The sequence below is a fragment of the Gymnogyps californianus genome, chromosome 7, assembly GCF_018139145.2.
Source record: "Gymnogyps californianus isolate 813 chromosome 7, ASM1813914v2, whole genome shotgun sequence".
In the NCBI taxonomy this organism is placed as follows: domain Eukaryota; kingdom Metazoa; phylum Chordata; class Aves; order Accipitriformes; family Cathartidae; genus Gymnogyps; species Gymnogyps californianus.
Window position 1 is genome coordinate 11,678,765 of NC_059477.1, and position 20,819 is coordinate 11,699,583.

Here is a 20,819-nt window from a genome sequence, read left to right on the forward strand (position 1 = left end):
GGCCCTGCCTGAGCAGGGGGTTGGACAACATGATTTCCAGAGGTCCCTTCCAACCTCAACCATTCTCTGATTCTGTGAAGAAATGAAAACACAGAAGTTTTGAAAAAAGGCAAAGTTTATTTTTTTTTTTAATATAAAAAGGTCATGAACTGCATAGAAATATGACTTCAGTCATCTTAAAATGTTACTCATCATTCATTTACACTAGGTAATTCCCACTAATATGGCAGGAAGCAAGACGGGCTAACAATTGTCTACAATGTATGTATTTACATTCAACTGAAGTTATGCATGCACAATAATATTTAAATAAATCAAACGCACTGATCCAAACAAAATCTGATTCAAGGTATATTTTAAGTTTACATAAAGTACAAATAAAGTCTTCAAAACTTAAGTTCCTTGGATAAGACCAATTTTCATTTATTTAAATTTAAAGATAAGTTAGCTCCAAAAGTAGTAAGAAATGTAAACATCAGATACTATGATAAAAATCTTAAGGAATAACAACTTTGTCATAAAGTGCTGGCATATGCTTTCAGCTTTATTTTCCAGATGTTAAAAACAGAATACTAATGTACGAAGACTTTCACAGGCTTCCCAGTTGTAATTTCAGTTCAGTAATATTTCTGCAGAATTTTAAAGTGTAACAATTTTATAAACATTCTTTTCTACCTTTAAATGTTACAGCTTTTTGACATTTTCTTCTTTATCTTAAGTGAACTTTAACTTCTGAGTATGTATAAAATAGTTTGTATTTTTAATTTACCCAGTTCAAATTGGACTCCATACTGGTGGAAAAAAACAAAAGGTTAGGTAAGACTCCAACTGGGAAAAGCCAAGGACTTTGAAAAGTAAGGGTATAAGGTACCTGAACACAATCCAACAACTGCCTTCAGCAAAGTAATTTTATAATTATATATATTATCAGTATCACTGAAAAAAGTTACATGAGAATTAATACATAGAGGAGACTCAGTGTGGTTCATTTATACCTAGGCACCTGAGCTTCATATGTGCTGAATATATCTGTTACTTCATTTCACATGAGATTAAGTCTTGGAAAACTTTTACTTCTTCTGAGAAACATAAGCTGAAAGATAGTCTTACATGCGTTACACCTCAGTCAACTTTTGGGTGACACTCATGTCGACAAGTGAAAATAAAGACAACAGTCCTGAATTCCCCCATGCATTATGGTGATACCTTATATTGGAATCTATTTGTAAAAAAACCTGTTCCTTCCTTGTGTGAAGAAAGATAAAATACAACCTTTTACCACTCATTATGTTCACCTCTCAATCATATGTTGTTCCAAAACCTCAATCTGCCTAACTATCGACAAGTCCACAGGCACACTTGAAAAATATTATCAGACTGTGATATATTATTATACAAAACAAACTAAATCCAAATCAAAGATGATTAGGTCTAAGCTCTGAGGAGTGGAAAATCCCAAAAGTATTTTAAAGTGCCATTTACTTTCAAAATATTTCTAAGAGTTTTAATACATTCCCTACACAAAAAGACTTCCAGCCTCAGTGTTATGATTAGGATTTTATCTTGTCAGTATTAGTTTCAGGCTGTTAAGGCATGATTGGTATTTGCTCTAAGTCAAAACTTGACATAGGCATTATTTCCTCAGAGCCTAGAAACAGGAAGTGGAAGGGATAACTTAAAAAAATAACAAACCCACTAAACAAACCAAATTTAAAGGCTTACAACAATTATTAGGTAGTTTGTTTTTAAATACTAACACACTGCAGTCCATTTCTCAGAGCGGGCATGAAGCTAAGTTATTCTGGCTAACAAAAATTGACAGAAAGATGCACTGCACTTCTACGTTACGAGGGACATAATGAAAAGCTTTTAATTGCAGCTTCACTGGCAAAAAAAGGTTATTTTCAGTTTATTCAGTTACTACTTTTAACTCTAAAGAGGCTTTTTGTTTTGGTTTTTTTGGGGGGGGGGTTTAAGATGAGGAATAGGTCAATACAGGCAGACGATACTATTTCAGAGGTTTTATGAAAGCAAACTAACAAGTTTATCAAATATTCACATCAGCATGCGACCCTCCTCCTCTTCAACTATAACTTACTGATAAGAAGCAAAGGACCACTAGCACAAGGACTGACAATCTACCCGTTTTCTATTCAAGCATTGCAGAGATCCAACACAGGAAAAACACACAGAGTATGCATTATAATCTCTAAGTGGACCAGATCTAAGGCAGAAACATTTCCTTAACTACTAATGATCCTAGAGAGAAGGCAGTTTTCCAAATGGCCCCAACAGATGTATCATATTCCCAAAACATACCAACTTTAGCTTCGATTTAAAGCGATGAGAATGGTCACAAATAAGCCCAGTAAGACAGCTAGATTCAGTTTCCCTGCTTAGCCCGATTTCTTATTAAGGCTAGTCATAAAAGCGTGCATGTATTCAACCACTGTTTGGCAAAGCCTGAGTTTAAACAAACTCATTTTCAGGTTTTAGTTTGTTCACTCTGGCATCATTTTTGGACTAAAACTTCAAAAGTGCAAAAATATTTGATTATATATCTTCTTAAAAAAAATAATTCATTTTGTTGGTGCAACAATCCCAATTTCTCAGGACTTAAATCCATTGCCAGCAATGGATAGAAAAGGAAGCACCAGCATAAAAGAATCAAAGTGCATTTCCAGTATGCCAATGCTGCACGAATTGGCAAGCCATAATCTTGTATTCGCCACTGGAATAGATTATGCTAAATTAATTTTAAAAGTCTATATTACACATTAACATACGAAGTCTGTCATGAAGTCTTGGGGATACTGCAATGAATCATCAAAACGGAAACGTTTGGAGACTGTACTGCTGTCCTCTGGAATGTTTTCTTTGTCTTCCTTGTTGCTACAGGTACCATTACAACTGGATTTTACATTCCGCTCTTCTGAGCATTTTGTTGTGTGTCCTGGCATCAGAGAAGAGCAACAAGTTTCTTCAGGGCTACACAAGAGTATGAACTCCCCTTGCTGCAACCACAAATGAGAAAGACAGGCCTCTGCTGTGGGTCTTTCCCTTTGAAATGGAAAAGGGTAAAGTTGCTTCAGTTAATTTCAGAAATACCAAAAATGTAATTAAAATAGCTCTGACACATGGTAAGAAATCTTAAACAGAATTGACACTAAAGAGTTAATATTGCTGTTTTTCCACCACTACCACAGCTGCTACAAAACACATTAGATCCTACCATAGTTAAGTATTGCCAACATGCATCTAAATTTTAGTTGACAGTTTCCCCTACTGCTGAATGTCAGAACTGGTAAGCTTTTCATCAGAAAAAGGAACAGGTATTTTTCAGCCAGTATTCATAGTCCCTTGGAATGTTTTCAACATTGTATATATTTATGTGCACCTGCTTATGCTTTTAAAGTCCTGTGTTTTATACGTACCATTGTAAATAGGGAGGCTAATGAATATTCAGTCATCAGGTTTTCAAGGAGGGCCAAATAATATGATGTCATCAACTGTATCTGACATTTTGCAGTGTTTTACTCTTGCAGTTCATCTGATGTAAACCCTTCCAAAATGTAGTTACTACCAAACAAACCACAGACTTACAAAATTGTTCCTCTGGATAACCTAGTATAGTGCTACTACAGTTTTCATCATGTTCTGCCTTGTTAAGTTCCACAGAACTTGCTGGAAATGCACGAGCCCACTACTTGTCCTTTACCAGAACACATGAATATTTTTTGGTCCAAGAACTGAAACTTTACAGAGTTGACTATCTGAGGACAGATTTTTCCTGTTAAGATTCAAGAAGGTATAGTCATCAAGAATTGGAACGGGGGGGGGGAAAAAGGTTATTGAGGATATAATGAAGACTCTGAGATGCCTAGAAGCAAGAAAGCAAGTGGAGTAGTAACTGTGACAGAATGTCAAACATCCCACAGGTCCACAATAACATTTATCAAAGCAGGCTCTTCGTAATTGCTTCCCTCATGATACTATGGTTTTTGTGAATTATTCCAGATATCGACAAACCCTCTATGTGCGATGCTAAAATAGAAAGGACTGTTCAGACATGAGTTTACATGGAGTCCTTATTTTGTCAAAGTAGGCACTTCATGGATATCATCTCCCATTGTCTGCTCGAATCAAAGAACCTTTCTCAACCAAACAACAGGGTCACTCCTGCTTGCTGCAGGTTCTCTGAAGAAGACAGGGACTACTGTCTCACCACAAATGACAATACCTAGCACTATAATTGATAATACCTGACCATGCCTAGTACAACATGACTGACTTTACTAAATATTATTCCCCTATATATACCTTTTAGAGTGGTGGTGGTGTTTTGGTTTTTTACTGCATTTGCTGGTGCAACAGTTAAAAAAAATACCTAGATTTAATGCTATACAGCAAGTGTTAATGTCTATAACTCTCCCACTCTCAAAGGCTATCTTTTCAAAGTTCAGCTACTTTGGAAGGCCTTGATTAGAGTCTGAACTCCCAAAGAATGCAAAATTTTGGAAGTGTATCTTACAAACAAAAAGAAGTTTGTCCTTTTGATTGAGAACATTTTTTTAAAAGACTGAACATGGCAAAACACTATATATTTCTGAAGAATATATGTTCAGTCAGAAGACTGCCAAGTTTTTATATAAAATGTATTAAAGTAGAAAGATACAGTAAAGATAAGTCAGGAAACAAGAAAGCACTGGATCAAAAAGATTGCATTTTGTCTCTCCAAATTGTGCAATAAAAGGTTAAATTATAGACAAGAATGTGACCTTTCTAGAATATATTTCATCAGATTTGTTAATAATCTGTCCTCTAAATGACTCAAAATACAAAACTCAAAGCACAAGCTTGACTACAATAACAGCCAGACAGTGAACCAAAGATCCTTTTCATACATTATGGAAAAGCATAAACCTACACTTTTAAGTATCCAGCTGATAATACCAATGCATTGTGAAATGTCTGACTGATCATATCGGTGGTATTAAGCTCCCAAATTAACATTCACTTTTTCTAGGTGCTCCACAAACATAAAAGATAAGGTTCTTGCCCAGAGGAGTTTGTTACTTACTCTGGATTTTTTATGAGAAGTTTTTGAATGAAGTCTTTGGCAGGCTGTGAAACTGATGAAAATGTTTCTTCTGAATAATCCACGTTAACTTGAGATATATTAAGGTAAGTTTCTTGATTATCAGCTCCCACAAATGGAGATTCTTGTGTCAGCAGCATGTACGAAATTACACCTATGTTCCTGAAATAAGAACACAATGTATAATCCTACTAGGATACCTGAACAATATACCCCCCATATTTATTGTGCTCCAGATCAAACTTCCTGATGTATGCCACACTCACAGAATTAGAAACATCATGTGACATCTCAGTTTTATGTGATTCAAGCATGTATGCACATGCACACACAAGGAAAGCTATGTACGTATCTCAATGAAGGGATTTTGAAAATTGCTTACTTTCAATATACTCTTTTCTTCCCATTGAGATTATTAGGAAAAGGAAAATATATCACTTTTACACAGCCCATTCTTGGACATATGGCAATTCTGGATGATAGAACTACAAAAAGACAGACTTTCTAATTTGCATGTAAATAAACCCTCATCTTTCACTACAACTCTGGATGAAGTATCAAAGACTGAGACTTAGTCAACCTTTCTGTACAACTGACATCCCAGTTGTGTTACAATATCCTCTTGCTGAGATGTTTTTCCCTAAGAACATGAACATGAGTACCACACATCATGTGATTTATTATAAATCTTAGATGGTTTCTTGATGCATAATAAAAATGGTTTTGTGATGCGATAGATCAAACCTTAGTACTCATTTACAGTGTGGGAACATGCAGCTGCTGTGTTTGTCATTCTGAGTAGAGCGCCAATAGCTTACGTCTTCCCACAAAAGCAGGCAAATAAGTGGTTAAAAAACATTCATGAACAGATTTAATTACTATTATGAGAATGTCAAAGGAGTAGTTAGATCATAGCAACTTTTAAAACTGAATTTTAATTATTTAGATGCTCAAGAAGAGCATATGAGTATTTTATGTTTTTAAGGAAACATCTCAAACCTAGCCTTTACACTAACATAACTCATGAAATTAATAGGCTACAAAGGTATACTTAATGAAGGTGTGGATTAGTTTAAGATACTTGTCTCATTTTTTATGACTCATTCTGCAGATATTGCTCTAAAGATAGGAAGTAGAAAGTTAAAATGCTTATCATTTGTATAATAAAATTATTTAATGATACGAAAGTGGGGAGGGAGGAGTGTCCAAAAGTAGTTAATACCTAAAGCACATCATCCAAGAGTAACTAAAAGTATGCTATCCAATCACTGTTATTGTTCCCTTAGAACAAATACCCATAACTTTGCATCCTCAGAAGCCACCTGCATTCCCTACTAGGTGTGCAACAGACCCATATACAGGAATTCCTGTAAGCCCCAAGTTGTATCCTGAGGGCTCCTTCCCCTCCCAACTTTCCCTCTTTTGGTCAGCCCACCAACAGAAGGGTATTCTTGGATGCCAGATAAAACTGCATCAGAGTCTGGATCTGGCCCCTAGACTGTTAAGTGGTCATGCCTACCTCATAAAATGAATTAACATATACAACCTACCACATATCTGTAGCTGTGGTAATAGGATCGTAGTTTAAGATTTCTGGAGCTAGAGAAAGAGATAGGAAGAAGAAAAACACTTTAATAGATGTATTATTCAAGTGGCCTTGAATCATACGCTACATTTCTGGTAGTTTTTTGCCAACCATTATTATGAGACTAAACATGCAGTTTCAATAATCAAGTTTATTCTTTTCAAGCCACAAGAGTGGAAAAAAGTTATTTCCGTTTGATTAGACACACCAATGCTTAATTGGTTCACACTAAAATGGCACTATATGGCCTAAAAGTCTATTCTATCCAAGTGCCAAGATATTTTCTCATCAGATGCATGCACGTAAAAGATTCTTCTAAGAGGTTTTCAAGTATATAGCTTTTTAAGGGGAATGCATAAAGTCTTCACCATGTTAACACTGCAATGTCAGATGACCAAGCCAATTTTAGGATCAGTGGCTGTTAGCATATGCTAGATAGCAAGTTATTCACTACAGATGGAAGTGCTCTTAAAACTGAGTGTAGGCAAATCATTAAGGAAACCTGCCCCTCAGAGAGGGCCAAGTGTTAACAGCAATCTTTCCCTTTCCAAGGAATATTTTAATCTCATTAAATCATCACACTAAACGGCATTCCTAATTCAAAAAACATTTCTTTGTGCATGCTAATGTTGTATTTCAACTCTAATCAAAAATTTAACAGCCAAAATTTCTTGTTGATTTAACAGTCTGCATCACAGCAAATACAATAGCACGAAGTTAGAGGTGCACTTATTGATATCGTTGGGGATTTTTTTGGTGCAAATATTTGTTGACTACTCAAAAAAAAAACCCCAACAGCTCAAAACACATTGCCCTGTCCAGTTGTTCCTTCTCCAGTAACGACTGGTAAGTTGATAAGCACATTACATGAACTGTTTCTGTTTTCTCAAAACCACACACCAGAAATTGTGAAGCAACTCTTCCATACCTAGATATTCTGTTGTTCCCATGATCTGCCGCAGTTCAGTAGAATTCTCAAGCTTCCGAGACATACCAAAATCTACAATTTTTACATCACCAAGAGGATTGACGCTGCTTAGCAAAATATTTTGAGGCTAGAATAGAAAAGATTTAATTCTCAATTAATAAAATACAAGCTGCAAAAACCCCCAATGTACTAAATGACATTTCAGTTTCTATTATGCAATACTTATTGCTAAATTTTATTTTTAAAAATTATTTAATCTCTAATACACTCCTTCTCCTCATCTTTGTTATGTATTTAACAAACTACTTTGATTATCATAATATTAAATTGAAGATAAAGTACTAAGATAAAAAGTCTGCTGCAGCCTCACCTTTAAATCAAGATGAACAATATTGTTTTCATGCAAGCAGCAAAGACCTTCAAGTATCTGTCTTATAAGTCTTACAATATCCCTTTCACCAATTCTGTCATCCAGATCTGGGACACACAAGTCAAATATTTCTCCTCCAGCAGCACTGAAACACATTCAAGAACACTTACATATTAAGTTTGAATTTTCAAGCTTAAGTGAGGAAAAATTTTATATATAGTACCTATTTATATAATATATATTCATATTCTCTGAGAAGCTGGGAATATGGTTATTATTACTATTTTTTTCTTTCTTTTTTTTTTTTTTTAAACACACACTTATGCCAAGTCACATCATATAAGTACTTAGAAAAGAAAAAAAAAAAATCTGATGCTGCTTTTTCTTTCCTCATAGCCAGCAACAGCAGCTGAGACAGTGAAAAAGAACTTTGTGGCTGACAACCTTATAATGCTTTGGTACCCTCAACCATGCTTTCCTGTAAATGAGTGTGAAGATGCCTTCAGGAAGATGAGTTCTATCATCATTCCCGAAAAGAAGCCTTTCTCTTCAAGTCAAATCTAAAATTTCTTCCATTAGACCAGTTCCATAAATAATTCAAAGCAAGAAAGCCCAGCAGTATTCCTATTCTCTGAATTTGGGAGTAAAAATAATCTTTTTTTACATGATGTGGCTGTGGTGTAAATGTAAGAACTACAATGCAATGAACAGCTAGAGCTGCTGAAGAATATTTCTGGAGTGGGAGGAAACTGCATACTTGCCACCCTAGGTCCTGCCATTCTGATGGTAGACTAAAAGTCAGAGAGGTACCAGGAAGAAAATCTAGCATGCTGATGATGATTAAATATACAGTTGCCTAGTCAGTTAGTGAGCAGCATCTTCCAGAACTCTAGTAGACACAAAATATTCAGAAATACAAGGACTCAGCTCTGTCACTTTGAAATCGACCATTTCCATACTGACAACAAAGATGAGATTGACATGCTTCATGTTTTCACACAGCATCTCAAATATATCTTCCTCAGAAAAAGGCTGGTTTTACTTACAGAAAACCCTACTATTAGTACAGCATAAAGGAAGTACGGAAATAACCGTGTTGCATGTGGTTTATTAGTTATACCTCTACACTTTGCCACAGTGTCAGCTGTCTCCTTTCGTGCTGGGTTTGAAATCGTTATTCAGCCTGCTCTAACTGCCTGAAGTTTCCCTCTCAAGGATAAAGGGCTACCTCAAAACTACAGATCAGTAAGCCTGAACTACTTCATTAACAAAATGACACAGTCTATAAAAAAAGTTAGATAATGGACAACATGGATAAACACAGTCACTAACCTGCTGGAGCTATGTGAGGTGTCAGTAATGCCTCCCCTAGTTGCCTTTATGACAAAAGGTAGATGAGGGGAAGAGCAGTGGATGTCATTTACTTCAACTTTAACAAGGTTTTCAACACTGTCTCCCACAGTATTCCTGTATCCAAGTTACTACATTAGTCTGGATGGGTGGACACCCAGATGGGTAAACACCTGAACAGCTCTGCTGAAAAGGATTTGGGAGTCCTCACAGACAGCGAGCTGAACACAGCAAAGAAGGTCAGCAGCACCTTGGGCTGTAAAAACAGGAGCACAGCCAGTAGACTGAGGCAAGTGACTCTACCCAGCACGCTAGACCACAGCGGGAATGCAGCATCCTGGTTTTGGCTCCCCAGTTCAAGGAAGACGTTAACAAAGAAGTTCAGCACCAACTGAGAAAGCGAGTAAAAGAGCACCAGATGACCTGTAGTATACATAAACGTAAGATATCTTCAGAAAAACAACCTAATAGAATCCTACACAATGCCAAACTTTGAACTGGCAGGTACAGCTGAGGAAATTTGGATTGACAGTTCTTTGAAATAATTGGACCAATGTGCAGAGCAGCCAAAACAAAAGTCAACATACACAGCTATCATCAGGAGGGCTACCGGGAACAAAAAGCAGCAAAATGATGCTCACTATAAAACCTTAGCATGTAGTTCTGGTTTCTGTATCTTCAAGAAGCATGTAAGATTAGTGAAGATACAGAGAAGGGCACGTAAGAGAATGGACAGTTGCTTTACAAGAAGAAACCAGAGACACACCAACTCTTCAGTTTGGATAGAAGATTGTGCTGGAGTCTATCAATGAGGCTTACAAAAACACTAAAGCTGGTTTAGAGATGAACAAAGAACTGTTATTCACCAAATCCCACAATATGAGAACTAGGAGGCACCTGATGAAACTAGCCGATTAGTTTAAAACAGATAAAAGAAAGTATTTCTTCACACAGTAGGTAATGAACATCTGGAAATTATTACCACCAAAGTAGACAGTATCACCAGGTTCAAAAAATGACAAAACAGATTCACAGACTACAGGTCCATAAACAGATACTAAAAGGAACAGGCAGAGAGGTATCCTCAGTACAATACCTCTGGCTGCTGGGACAGTGCAAAGAGAATGGACAGCAAAAAGTGGACAGGCTCATACGCTCCTTAGCTCTTCCTAAATAGGATCTCCCTACAGCCATTGCTGGAAACGGCAGCAGATTAGACGGACCATTGATTTGACTCTGTAGGGCCTTTCTTAGTTCTTCAATGAATAAAGTAGATAGATTTGAAAATTAGTACAGCTGCCTGGTACAGCTGTAAAATGAGTTAGTACAGCTGCCAGGTTTCTCTCTGAAGAGAGATTCCTCCAATTACCTTTGACCCTCAGATTAGAAGAGTAACAACCTCTGTTGTGGGGCTTTTGAAGAAGTATTCACGTCTTTAGTAATTCCCTCTACAAAGATGGCCTTATGGAGAACTAGCATCCATTTCTCTCCTTTATTTAGAAAATGTGCGCTTACACAAACTGATTCTTATTACTACATCTTCCAAAGAACCCCACCAATATAATCCAACAACAGTGAGGACCATACGTAGGAGGAAAAATACAGCTAAACGGGAAATGCTTATAAACTATTTCATGAGCAAGAGACTAATTTCTTGCCATTCTTTTAAAGTACTGCTTCAGAGTTCTGATAATGAGAAACCAACAAAAAAAATCTGTGTATTCTGCTACAGAAGGACAGAACTTAAAAGCGCAATCAGCCCTCTGTTTATCCCTATCAAACTAGGAAAACTTACTGCAAGACTTCGGAACTCTACTACAAAGTAGACCATTAACACCAATGTAGTATAAGGAAGTTGTTTCATTACAGAGCTTTAATAAGCAAGACAGAGTTAGCTGAGCTGAAGCAGAAGCAGGAAAATCAGCATGGCTTTTATGTGAACTTGCACTTGTTCTTGATAAGAAGTTCAAAACTTGTCATCTGGACTTTGTCTTTACTTCTACATTATTTATTAGCCTTCTCAGAACAACAAATAATATGTTAGGGATCATCTAGTTCCAGGAAAAAAAGCTTTTTTAAAGATTATCTAGCTACATTGTGGAAAATTTGAAGGAATTCATCATGGTGTGTGCAGACCACCATTAACAGCTTTTCAGATACTTTGTACATGAAACTTAAATCCCAGAGACAGACTTTCTGAATTAATTTCACAAACTGCATTTTCGTTCCTTACATTCCAAACAAAAATTTATACATACAGTAAATATGACAGATAATTCAAATTAAATAACCAAAGTAGACTTGTTTTCAGAGCTAATGAGAAGCCACAGGGACATCTAAAAAGATATGGGAATTTTGGAGGAAACAGCTCCAAAAGCCAACAGTTTTAAAACAACAAAACCACTAAATTTAGAAGCTCAGAATGCACAAAGGAATTGCAAGTTTTCAGTCACCAAAAAGCATCGAGCGGTGACTGAAGTTCACAGAACATGGACGTGCTCAGCTTCTCTGAAATCTGTGTACTTGGTATCAGTGGCTACTTTTTTTGGGGGGGGGTGGGGTATGATTTAAGATGCATCAAAGCACTATGCACTATGGGATTCAAGAACATTCTCTCCAGTCAGCTTGCATGAAAGAGTCTTTAAAGAAAAAAAACAAAATAAAAAAAAAATTACACCCTAGAGTTTGTATTCAGGTTTTATATTAGGTTAGCCTGACCTGAAAATTGATCAGAGTTTTTTTTACAAAAATCCAACTAGCAGAAGAAATAATCTGCTCAAATTAAACATGCAAGTTTTAATCAAAATTACCCTCCTGAGATAGTATTTAAAGGCACAAAAAATAATTCAGTTTGAAATTGAGTGACATTGTCTACGAAACTGAGTTATGCAGTGAGAAGAAAGAAGAATCTCTTTTTATTTTTTGATAGCTTTTTGTAAAAAAAAAAAAGCTTTCAGTCCATTTTTTAAAATTTTGAGTACAGAACTACTACAAGTTTTGGTGTATTTTTTTTAATGCCTTATTCCATATTGTTTGACATAACTCATTAGCTGTGGGTGTAACAAAACACATACAAAGCCAAAGATTCAAATTAACATCAATTGATTCAACTCTTGTATTTACATGAAAATAAATCATACCAAAAAAGTCCCTAAGAGCTTATAAAGTATATCATAATGAAATATTAGCATAATATATATAGTGTACTGTTGTAATTATTCTGGGCATTCAGGCAACTCATGCCAAAAATGAGTATATTGACAGATTTGTAACTACAAATGCGGAACATCTGATGAAGGCATACTTACTATTCCAACACTAAGATGATTTCATTTGCTGTTTCATAGACTTCATGGAGATTAACTATGCGAGGATTAGATTTCATTAATTCAAGTACGGCAATTTCATGAAGAATCTCTGCTTTGCAGTCTTGACCTCTTCTTCTTTTCTTTAAAAATTTAGCTGCATACTCTTGGCCTGTGGATTTAGCTATACATTTTCTAACCACAGCACATCTTCCTCTACAAAATAAGAGGGAAAATATTAAGACCCAAGACATAAAAAGTACGTAAATTGCCATTAGAAATAAAAAGGCAAGGCAAATAATTAGAAACTAAAAAAAAATTACCAGGGGAATGCCATGTTTTGCCTGTTCTTACACTATTCCCTGAACACTGACTTTCAGCCTCTGTAGGAGGAAGGATACTAAGCTAGATGAAGCTTTGGCAAGACCCAGTACAATTCCCTTTATACAGAGTAGCTAAGCATTAAATCAGTGTATCAGGTTACATGGACATTCTCACTGTAGGAGCACAGAATCATAGAATAACTTGGGTTGGAAGGCACATCTGGAGGTCTCTAGCAAAACCTCCTATTTAAAGCAGGGCCAGCTATGAGATCCTACCAGGCTGCTCAGGGCTTTGTTCAGGTTGGCAATATTACATTAAAAAAACTCAACCACATTATAGCACCTACAGGATACAGTAATAAACAAAGCAAAATCCTGTGAAATGTAGAGAATGAACACAGAGAATAAAGCATATTTGTATGCTGGGGTGGGAGGGGAAGGTCTTCAGGGCAGAAAATTTGAGAGTCATAAAGAGAATTTCCCTCCACAACTCATGTAGTACTGCTAAAAAAACCTCAGGTATCTGCAAAATGTTTAAAAACATCTTCACAGAAAAACACCCACTACTTAGCATTCTCTTTCTCAATTACACTTAGACAAAGCGTGCTCCTTCACTTGCTAGCCAACTGTTTAGGTATGGAAACAAAAATGTATTTTCGCAAAGAGATGTTTTTAAAAGAAAACCACACACTGTAGTTAAAACGCCAAGCTGACCTTTTAAAAAATTAAGGGAAAAAAAGCAGGTTTTTAAGCCAAGTTATAAACTCCTGAAAAAACCAAAGTTTTATAATCACAAGTTTTGCATTCCCAGAAATGCCTAGTTGCATACTTGCAAAGTGTTTTCAAATGATACAAGAAACATTATTTAAGAAAAAAAACAACTTGAAGGGCTAAAATAAATTGTGTAAAGTTCTAAAAATAGTTATAAAACTGTGTACAAAGAACGAGATCTACACTTATGTCTTCGAAAAAACAACGCCTTTCCATGCATGTTGTTTGTTACCATAGCATACTAAGAACAAACTTAATGAAGAAGCTCAGTACAAGCTATCTGAGCTGCGCTTTTTTAACTCAATTAGCTTCTTTAGTAGAAAAGACTATGTTGCCCTGCAGGCTTTGCCTTTCTTCTGGTGCAAAAAACTCAATGCCTAAAAGAAACACCTCAAAAAAAAGAAAAGGCATATCTGAGGCTTTTTTGAAAAACATCTAGACTTTAGTATTTAATCAAAAAAGATATGAGCATCTCATGAAAAATCAGATTTCCATTTGCAAATAATCATGTTAAATACAGTTTGTACAAATCTGACTGAATTATTAAACATGTGAAGTTGACCTGTAATCATACTGCTATCACTTAGTTAGAAATAAATTCAACAAAACAGCTTTTCCGTCATCATTTATTTCAACAGTTAGTTGCATTTCTTTGTCCTTTTTTTAAAGCACTAAATTTAGAAAGGTAAGAGTACAAAACTCAAAAGAAAAATTAATTTAAGAGGTGAAAGTTATTTACAGTCTGATACATGCACACTCTTCATTTTAGCAACTATTTGTAAGCCTGAAATGGCCAAGTCCTTTCCCAATTGTTAAACCAGCTTATTATTGCAGAGCATTTTAAGTTCTTGAGCTAAATTTTGTAATATACCAAAGTTTAAGATACTCCCCCACAGCTTACATTCTCATTTTAACATCACATCACCCTGTCAAGCACAAAAGTTTCTCTAAAAAAGGGAAACTGGTTGAGTTTCATGAGAACAGCAAGATCTTCCCTGACAGATTTTGCACATCTTCCTTCTAGTTGCTGCGGGTGTAACAGCTTTGAAGGGTCAGCGGTATCTCCAGATTGATGATGTAAGAATTTCCATTTGTTTATACCGTATTTGTAGAGTGCCAATTATTAAAATTATTAAGACAAAAAATTGTTTTAGAGCAGTGGAATTTCCCCAGAAATGCAAAAGAAGTCAGATGTGAAGTGCTGCACTGAAGCAAGCAAAGTGGTTCCCACTCCTTGTTGCCTGTAAAGCAACTGCTTAACCATCACACTTTACAGCCCAGTTTTACGAGATAAAAACTGATTTCAAGTTGTTTTCATATCCCAAGTTATAAACCACAGAAATTCAACTACTTCAAAAGAAGCCAAGCCATCCACACACTGGGGACAAAACTACTTAACCCACTAAACAGAACCTGCCTGCTTTGTGAGTCAGTGTCTTAAATACCAAAGGACCTAAAAGATAAGGGTGTGGGAGGAAGAAATGGGACTTGGGAAGCTTAAGCAGAGAACAACAAAAGAACCATTTACTAAGTAACCTGAAGAGGAAGAAGAAAATTGCAAGTGAAAAGCACATTAAATCTTTTAGAGAAGCAACAAAGAAAGGTGGATTTTACATCACTTAAAGTGTTGTAAACACTTAAAACATTAAAAAAAAAAAAACAACAAACCCATACACACACTTTCAGGCCAGGAAAAGTCAAAAGTGTGTTTGGAAAACATACTACTCTGCTTCTGTTTCTTTGCATTTTGGCACTTATTTTGTTATGCCTGGTTTTGCATGTACAGAAAATATTAAAGACTCTGTTTTGGAATCCACAAAAAATCTATACTTTTGTTTGCTTTAGACATCTCACAGGTATGTATAATCTGGAAATCTAGTGTTTTAAGAATACTGGAGTTCTAGAGGATGGTGCATACAAACTGCTTCTGTAGAGCCTAGAATTCAAAAGTAGAGCTGACAAAGGGGTAAGAAAAGAGAAAAGTTACAGGCTGCAAGGTGCACTTTTATAAAAGTGTACCAGATAAAGCACATGCTAGGAAAAAAAAAAAAAAAAAAAGACCTCAAGAGAACAACGAAGGCTAAAGAGCTTACAAAAATCACATGTAGAAGAGCATCTCTGCTGACAAAACAAGTTGCAGGTACAAAGGATTGCTATGTAGCACAGCAAGGCACAACAACTGTGAGACTGACCCATGCCACTTCTGTTCAAGGAGCTTGCAAACATGACCATAGCATTATGTTTGCATGGCTTTACACCCAATTCACTGAATATTTTCAAGGTATGAGTTAAACCAGTGATTTCAAAAAAGCATTAACTCAGATGTCTGAAACAGTATCATAAATACCAAGCAGGTTTTTTTTCTTTTGTTTTATTTCCTATTTTACTGTTGCAAACATGAGCAAGGGAAGCAGGCTGCAAAACTACTCTGAAACAGCAGGTTGTTAGAAACTTAGACTAACTGCTTGAGGGTGGGAGGGCGAGAGAAAAAGGTCTTTGTTTTCCGGATTTCAAAAAACTCAACCAAACAACCAGAACAACCAATTCAAAATCCCCATTCTTTGTCTTGCAGTATTACCCTATGTCATCTCTTCTTTAGTTTATGTACCTGGAATGTGATATGTGACTAGACAGGGGAAATGGAAGAAAAGGAACATAATCCCAGATCTACATGCCTATGAAAACAGGCTAAATCTCTCTGACATGGAAAAGGCTGGCAATCTATGTCTCACTGTACCTTTTCCTGGTCCCTAGAGAACCTGTTGGATACTGCAAAGAAGGGGGTGGGGAAGGAGAAAGGCATACTTCATTCCCCATCTACTACCATAAAAGTTTGCCAGAAAAGGTCTATCATTGCCCAAAGAATTCTCTTCCAGAAGAAATTCCTCTTACTAAAATAAAATAAATAGGAATAATCTTACCTCCCTAGCTCTTTCGATTCAAGCATATAAAAATTGTGGAAATTGTCTGTCTTGATTTGTGTCTGCAGAGATGTGGCTAACAAGCCAGAAAGGCTTTTATTCTCCAACTTTCTCCTCGACATAGTCAGGAACAGGTTTCTCTCTTCTACCAGTCACCTGTTAAAGCAAAACAATTAAGAGTTTTGGAAATTCCGTAATTACGGCACAGGAAAGTATACAAATACTAGAATTGAGGTCTATGAGACTAGAATAGCCTTAAGTTTGTTCAGTAGTGACCTGAAAACAACACATTTAATCATTGTAAAAATAAAACCTGAAGGGAATACTAATCAAGACATGCTAAGAAAATTAATTGAAAGACTTTAATTTAATAATTTTAACATTTGAGATAAGTGGAGGTTTTTTCCACTGGAGCATATCCATAAGATATTAAGGATAAGCTCCAGTTCTAGTAAAAATGCTAATAACTACTTAATGATTTAATTTGATTAATTTTTTTTTTAAGCTTTCTGCAAATAAGCTTTAACTCTTCTTTGGATTCTGGGTAAGTTCCAGCAATTCGCTTAAGTTCACAATTTTAACTGGTATCCCTGGGGAACCTAACCAAAACTCCTTCCTATTTGTTGTCTGCAACACAGCAGGAATAGCTAACCACAGGAAAAAAAAAAAAAAAAAAAAAGGTTTTTCCAGTGGGAAGATTCACATTTCTTATTAAACTCACTCATAGCTCATCTAAGTTTCATTTTAACGCTAGATTAATTGTCAGAAAGCAGCATGAATGGACAACATCCTCTTTGCAAGTTCAGATCATTTAGAACCAAATGATGTAGTAATCCTGATTAAATTACCTTAATAAACCAGTAGAGCAGCACACTATGAAGATACACCCACCCACATTATTTCTACTACTGTTCAAAAAAAAAAAAAAAAAAACCCAACAAAACCCAAACAGTAAAAATACTGGGTTTTGGCATTCACATTTATAAGCCTGAAGCATCTCTTCAGGCAAAATGCAAAAGCAAGGTAGAAAAAGGTTACTGAAGGATAACAGAAGTCTTAATTGATTCTTTATTTTAAGTTAAAGAGTAGGTTTACCTTTATTAGTGAAGAAACAAAATATCACAAGGCAAATTACAGTTCAGATACAGTTAACAAACTTACAAAAATACACTTTCAGTTTTCAAATGACAGAAGTGTACTATCAGAAATTTCTGGGGGAGCATGCAAACTAGTTATGATTCAAATATAACCCAGTACCCATCAAACATTGTGCAAATTACCAGTTCTTGGAACATGGATATTCATATTGGAACTATTTCGGATTTAAATCATGATTCATGCTTTAGCAGGAAAAAAAAAATACTGCACAGTTTAAGAATATCTTCAAAGTAGCATTTGATAAGCATGAAATAGTTTCTTAAAAAAAATTATCAAGGGGTCACAAGACAATCTAACATACAAGTCTTTGATTCACCTTGTTTCTAACAAACATGTATTCCTTTTTCCCTAATTATATGACAGCTTATCATTTAAGAGACTGATTCAGATGCCTGAAATTTTACATGACTCTCCTTAGAGCTGTACTCGCTAAATACAGTTTAACAGTTAAAGTTATCTTGTTACCACAGTACTTCAACACAAAAAGATCTATTTATATTAGACAATTGACCTAATTGAATAAGAGCTTACTATTATCAAATTTATTATGCAAGCTTTCATTTTGTATCATTATTCTTAAAGAGTAATTATTAAGGCGAACTTTAGTCTTATGTTGAATTAACTTTGTTTCTCTGGTAAGACACCACATCTCTTTTTAGCTTGGTATCATCGATAATAGAAAAAAACATATATTCACAGCAGGCAGAAATGCACAAACAGGTATACAATCTATTCAGGAGAACGAGATCCAATTGGCTATGAAAAAAGGCACAAGTTCTAATACATTAACTATTTCCAAAATTAAAAGTGATACCTGTGTTGTGATACCAAAAGCCCTGAGTAACAGACATTAGAAGTACGGATCTCTCAGAAATTTGCAAGCTTCCCATTAAAGAGAAAACTTCCCACTAAACTATCTTTAACTGGACAAAAAGTCACTTCATTTAACTATTTCCAAAAAAGTCGAGTCCCTGCTCCGGGCCAGGAAGACGTTCAGCAGAGAAGAACCACGGACGAGCAGCACCAGGACGCTACGCGACACTGCAGGGCCCGCACCTCCCTCGGTGGCGACGGGTGGCAGGCACCCAGCGCCCTGCCGGGGCCGGCGGAGCGGCGAGCCCCGCGGCGACCTGCGCGGCCGGCAGCGTCCCCCTCCGCTCACCGCCAGCCCCAGGAGACGGCTGTCCCCGCACACCTCCTCACCTCAGCCGCGCTTTAGCCTTTCGGCGATAACCTGCCCCACTCCGCAACCAACGCTAAGGCAACATTAGATGCACACGAGCGACAGCGATGCGAAGAAAAGTACGCACGGTCAGCCCAGGCTCCCGTTTCTAAGCGAAGAAGAAGGGGCACCGGCGGATCCGCATCCCGCACTCTCGTCCCCTCGTTACACACCCGGGCCAGCCTTCTCCCCGTGACCGAGCCCCCGTGCGGAGAGGGCTGAAGGATACGACTCACTCCCTTCGCCTCCGCCCTGCCCTGCTCCCTGTGCTACCGCAAAGAGAGCTCCGCGGGAGCTGCCCGCTCACGAGTGCGCTGAAACCCGGTCGGGACGGGCCGCCGGCGTCAGGGCAGGACCCGGCCCAGGGTGTCCGCGGTACGCCTCAACTCTCCCGCACAGGCACCCCCGCGCCTCGGGGTGCTGCCGCTAGCGCTCCCCGGGGCGGGGAGACGCGCACCGGCGAGATCCGGCGCCGGGTGGGGGAAGGCAGTACGACGCTCCCACCGCCCACCTAGCGCCCCACCGGACCCGCCCTCACCCCCGGCAGCTGAGGCCGGGAGCTGCAACCCCCGCTCAGCACACTCACCTCTCTCTACCGGATGCCCAAGAAGTCCCTCACGGGCCAACGGTCGCCGCAACGGCCCGCGCACCCGCCAACCGCCGCGCCCGCACCGTCGGCGTTTGAAAAGCGCAGCCCGGCAGATGTGGCTGACCCGGCTGCGCGCGCCCGGCCCGCCCACTTCGGCCGCAGAGAGCCAATCCGAGCCCAGCGGGGCGAGCCGTCTGCCCGACGATTGGTGGAACGCCCTCCGAGCGGGGAGCGCCCCCGCCCGGCTGCCCTCGCCCCTCGAAGGCAGCCGGGGTGGGGCGGGGGCAGCGCGGGGCCCCTGCCGGCGGCGGCTGAGGCGGCCGGGAGCGGCAGGTGCCGCCTGCCCGGGTCGCCGCCTCGCCCAGCTCCTTCGTGTGAGCCGAGGGGCCGCCGCCGACGCGGCCGGGACGCGCTCCTGCTCTTCCTCCTCCTCCTGCGGTGCCGGGAGACGCGGCCTTGCCCGGCCCCGCTGAGGCGGACCCGCCGCCTCCCTCCCCCCCACCCCCGGGGTGCTGGGCAGGGCCGGCCGGTTGTTTGGAAGCCGGTGGAGGACCGAAGCGGGGCCGTGCGCCGCCGGCTGACGTCCCGCCCGCGTCCGGGGCAGCTGCGGGAGAGCCATTTTGTTTCACCGCCTCAGGCAGCGCAGGGGGCGGAGAGCCGCCGGTTTGGGCACGATGCGCCGATAGTATCTCCTAGTCAAAGGGCTGTATTTAATCGCTGTAATGAGGCTTATCGGTGTGTATGCTGCATCCAGGAGTGCTAGAACAAAGGAGAAAGGTTGGGGCACTGGGGTAGCGCAAAGTGCCTTAGGTGCGATGGCGCAGAGGTCAGCTGCACGCCACCATCGACGCGCGCCACTGGTGCCGGGGAGGCCGCGAGGAGATGGGCGACGTCTGCAGGGTTTGCTTTCTTTTCTGGTCTGGCGTAGCTGGGGATCTGACAAAGAAACCCACAACCACAATAACAAAACTTGTGTGTGCTTACCAGCAGTGACTGCACACAGTTACGCTTTTTATGTTATGACGCAGCCTGCAAAGTCTCAGGCGACCATGTTACTGGCAAGGTCCAGTTAAAAACAGAAACTGGTATACCAGTTCTCACTGACATTTGCATATGCATGTTCAAACGGGAACAAAACCTGCTTTTTATTACTTCTATACAAGTACACATCTCACACAGAGCCTGTTTGACAATCTCTT

At 38.7% G+C, this 20,819-nt stretch overlaps 1 protein-coding gene across 1 annotated transcript; it reads right to left on the reverse strand.

Moving 5' to 3' along the window:
- Window positions 1–104: 104 nt before the first annotated feature.
- On the reverse strand, window positions 105–19,675 carry STK17B (serine/threonine kinase 17b). The gene is made up of 8 exons (XM_050900340.1): window positions 19,618–19,675; window positions 16,652–16,807; window positions 12,640–12,852; window positions 7,982–8,126; window positions 7,612–7,738; window positions 6,649–6,697; window positions 5,081–5,260; window positions 105–3,060 (listed from the first exon to the last, which is right to left on the reverse strand). Exons 2-8 carry the CDS (start codon window positions 16,771–16,773, stop codon window positions 2,778–2,780), a joined length of 1,119 nt encoding a protein of 372 aa, XP_050756297.1. The 5' UTR covers window positions 16,774–16,807; window positions 19,618–19,675; the 3' UTR covers window positions 105–2,777.
- Between the last annotated feature and the right edge of the window lie 1,144 nt (window positions 19,676–20,819).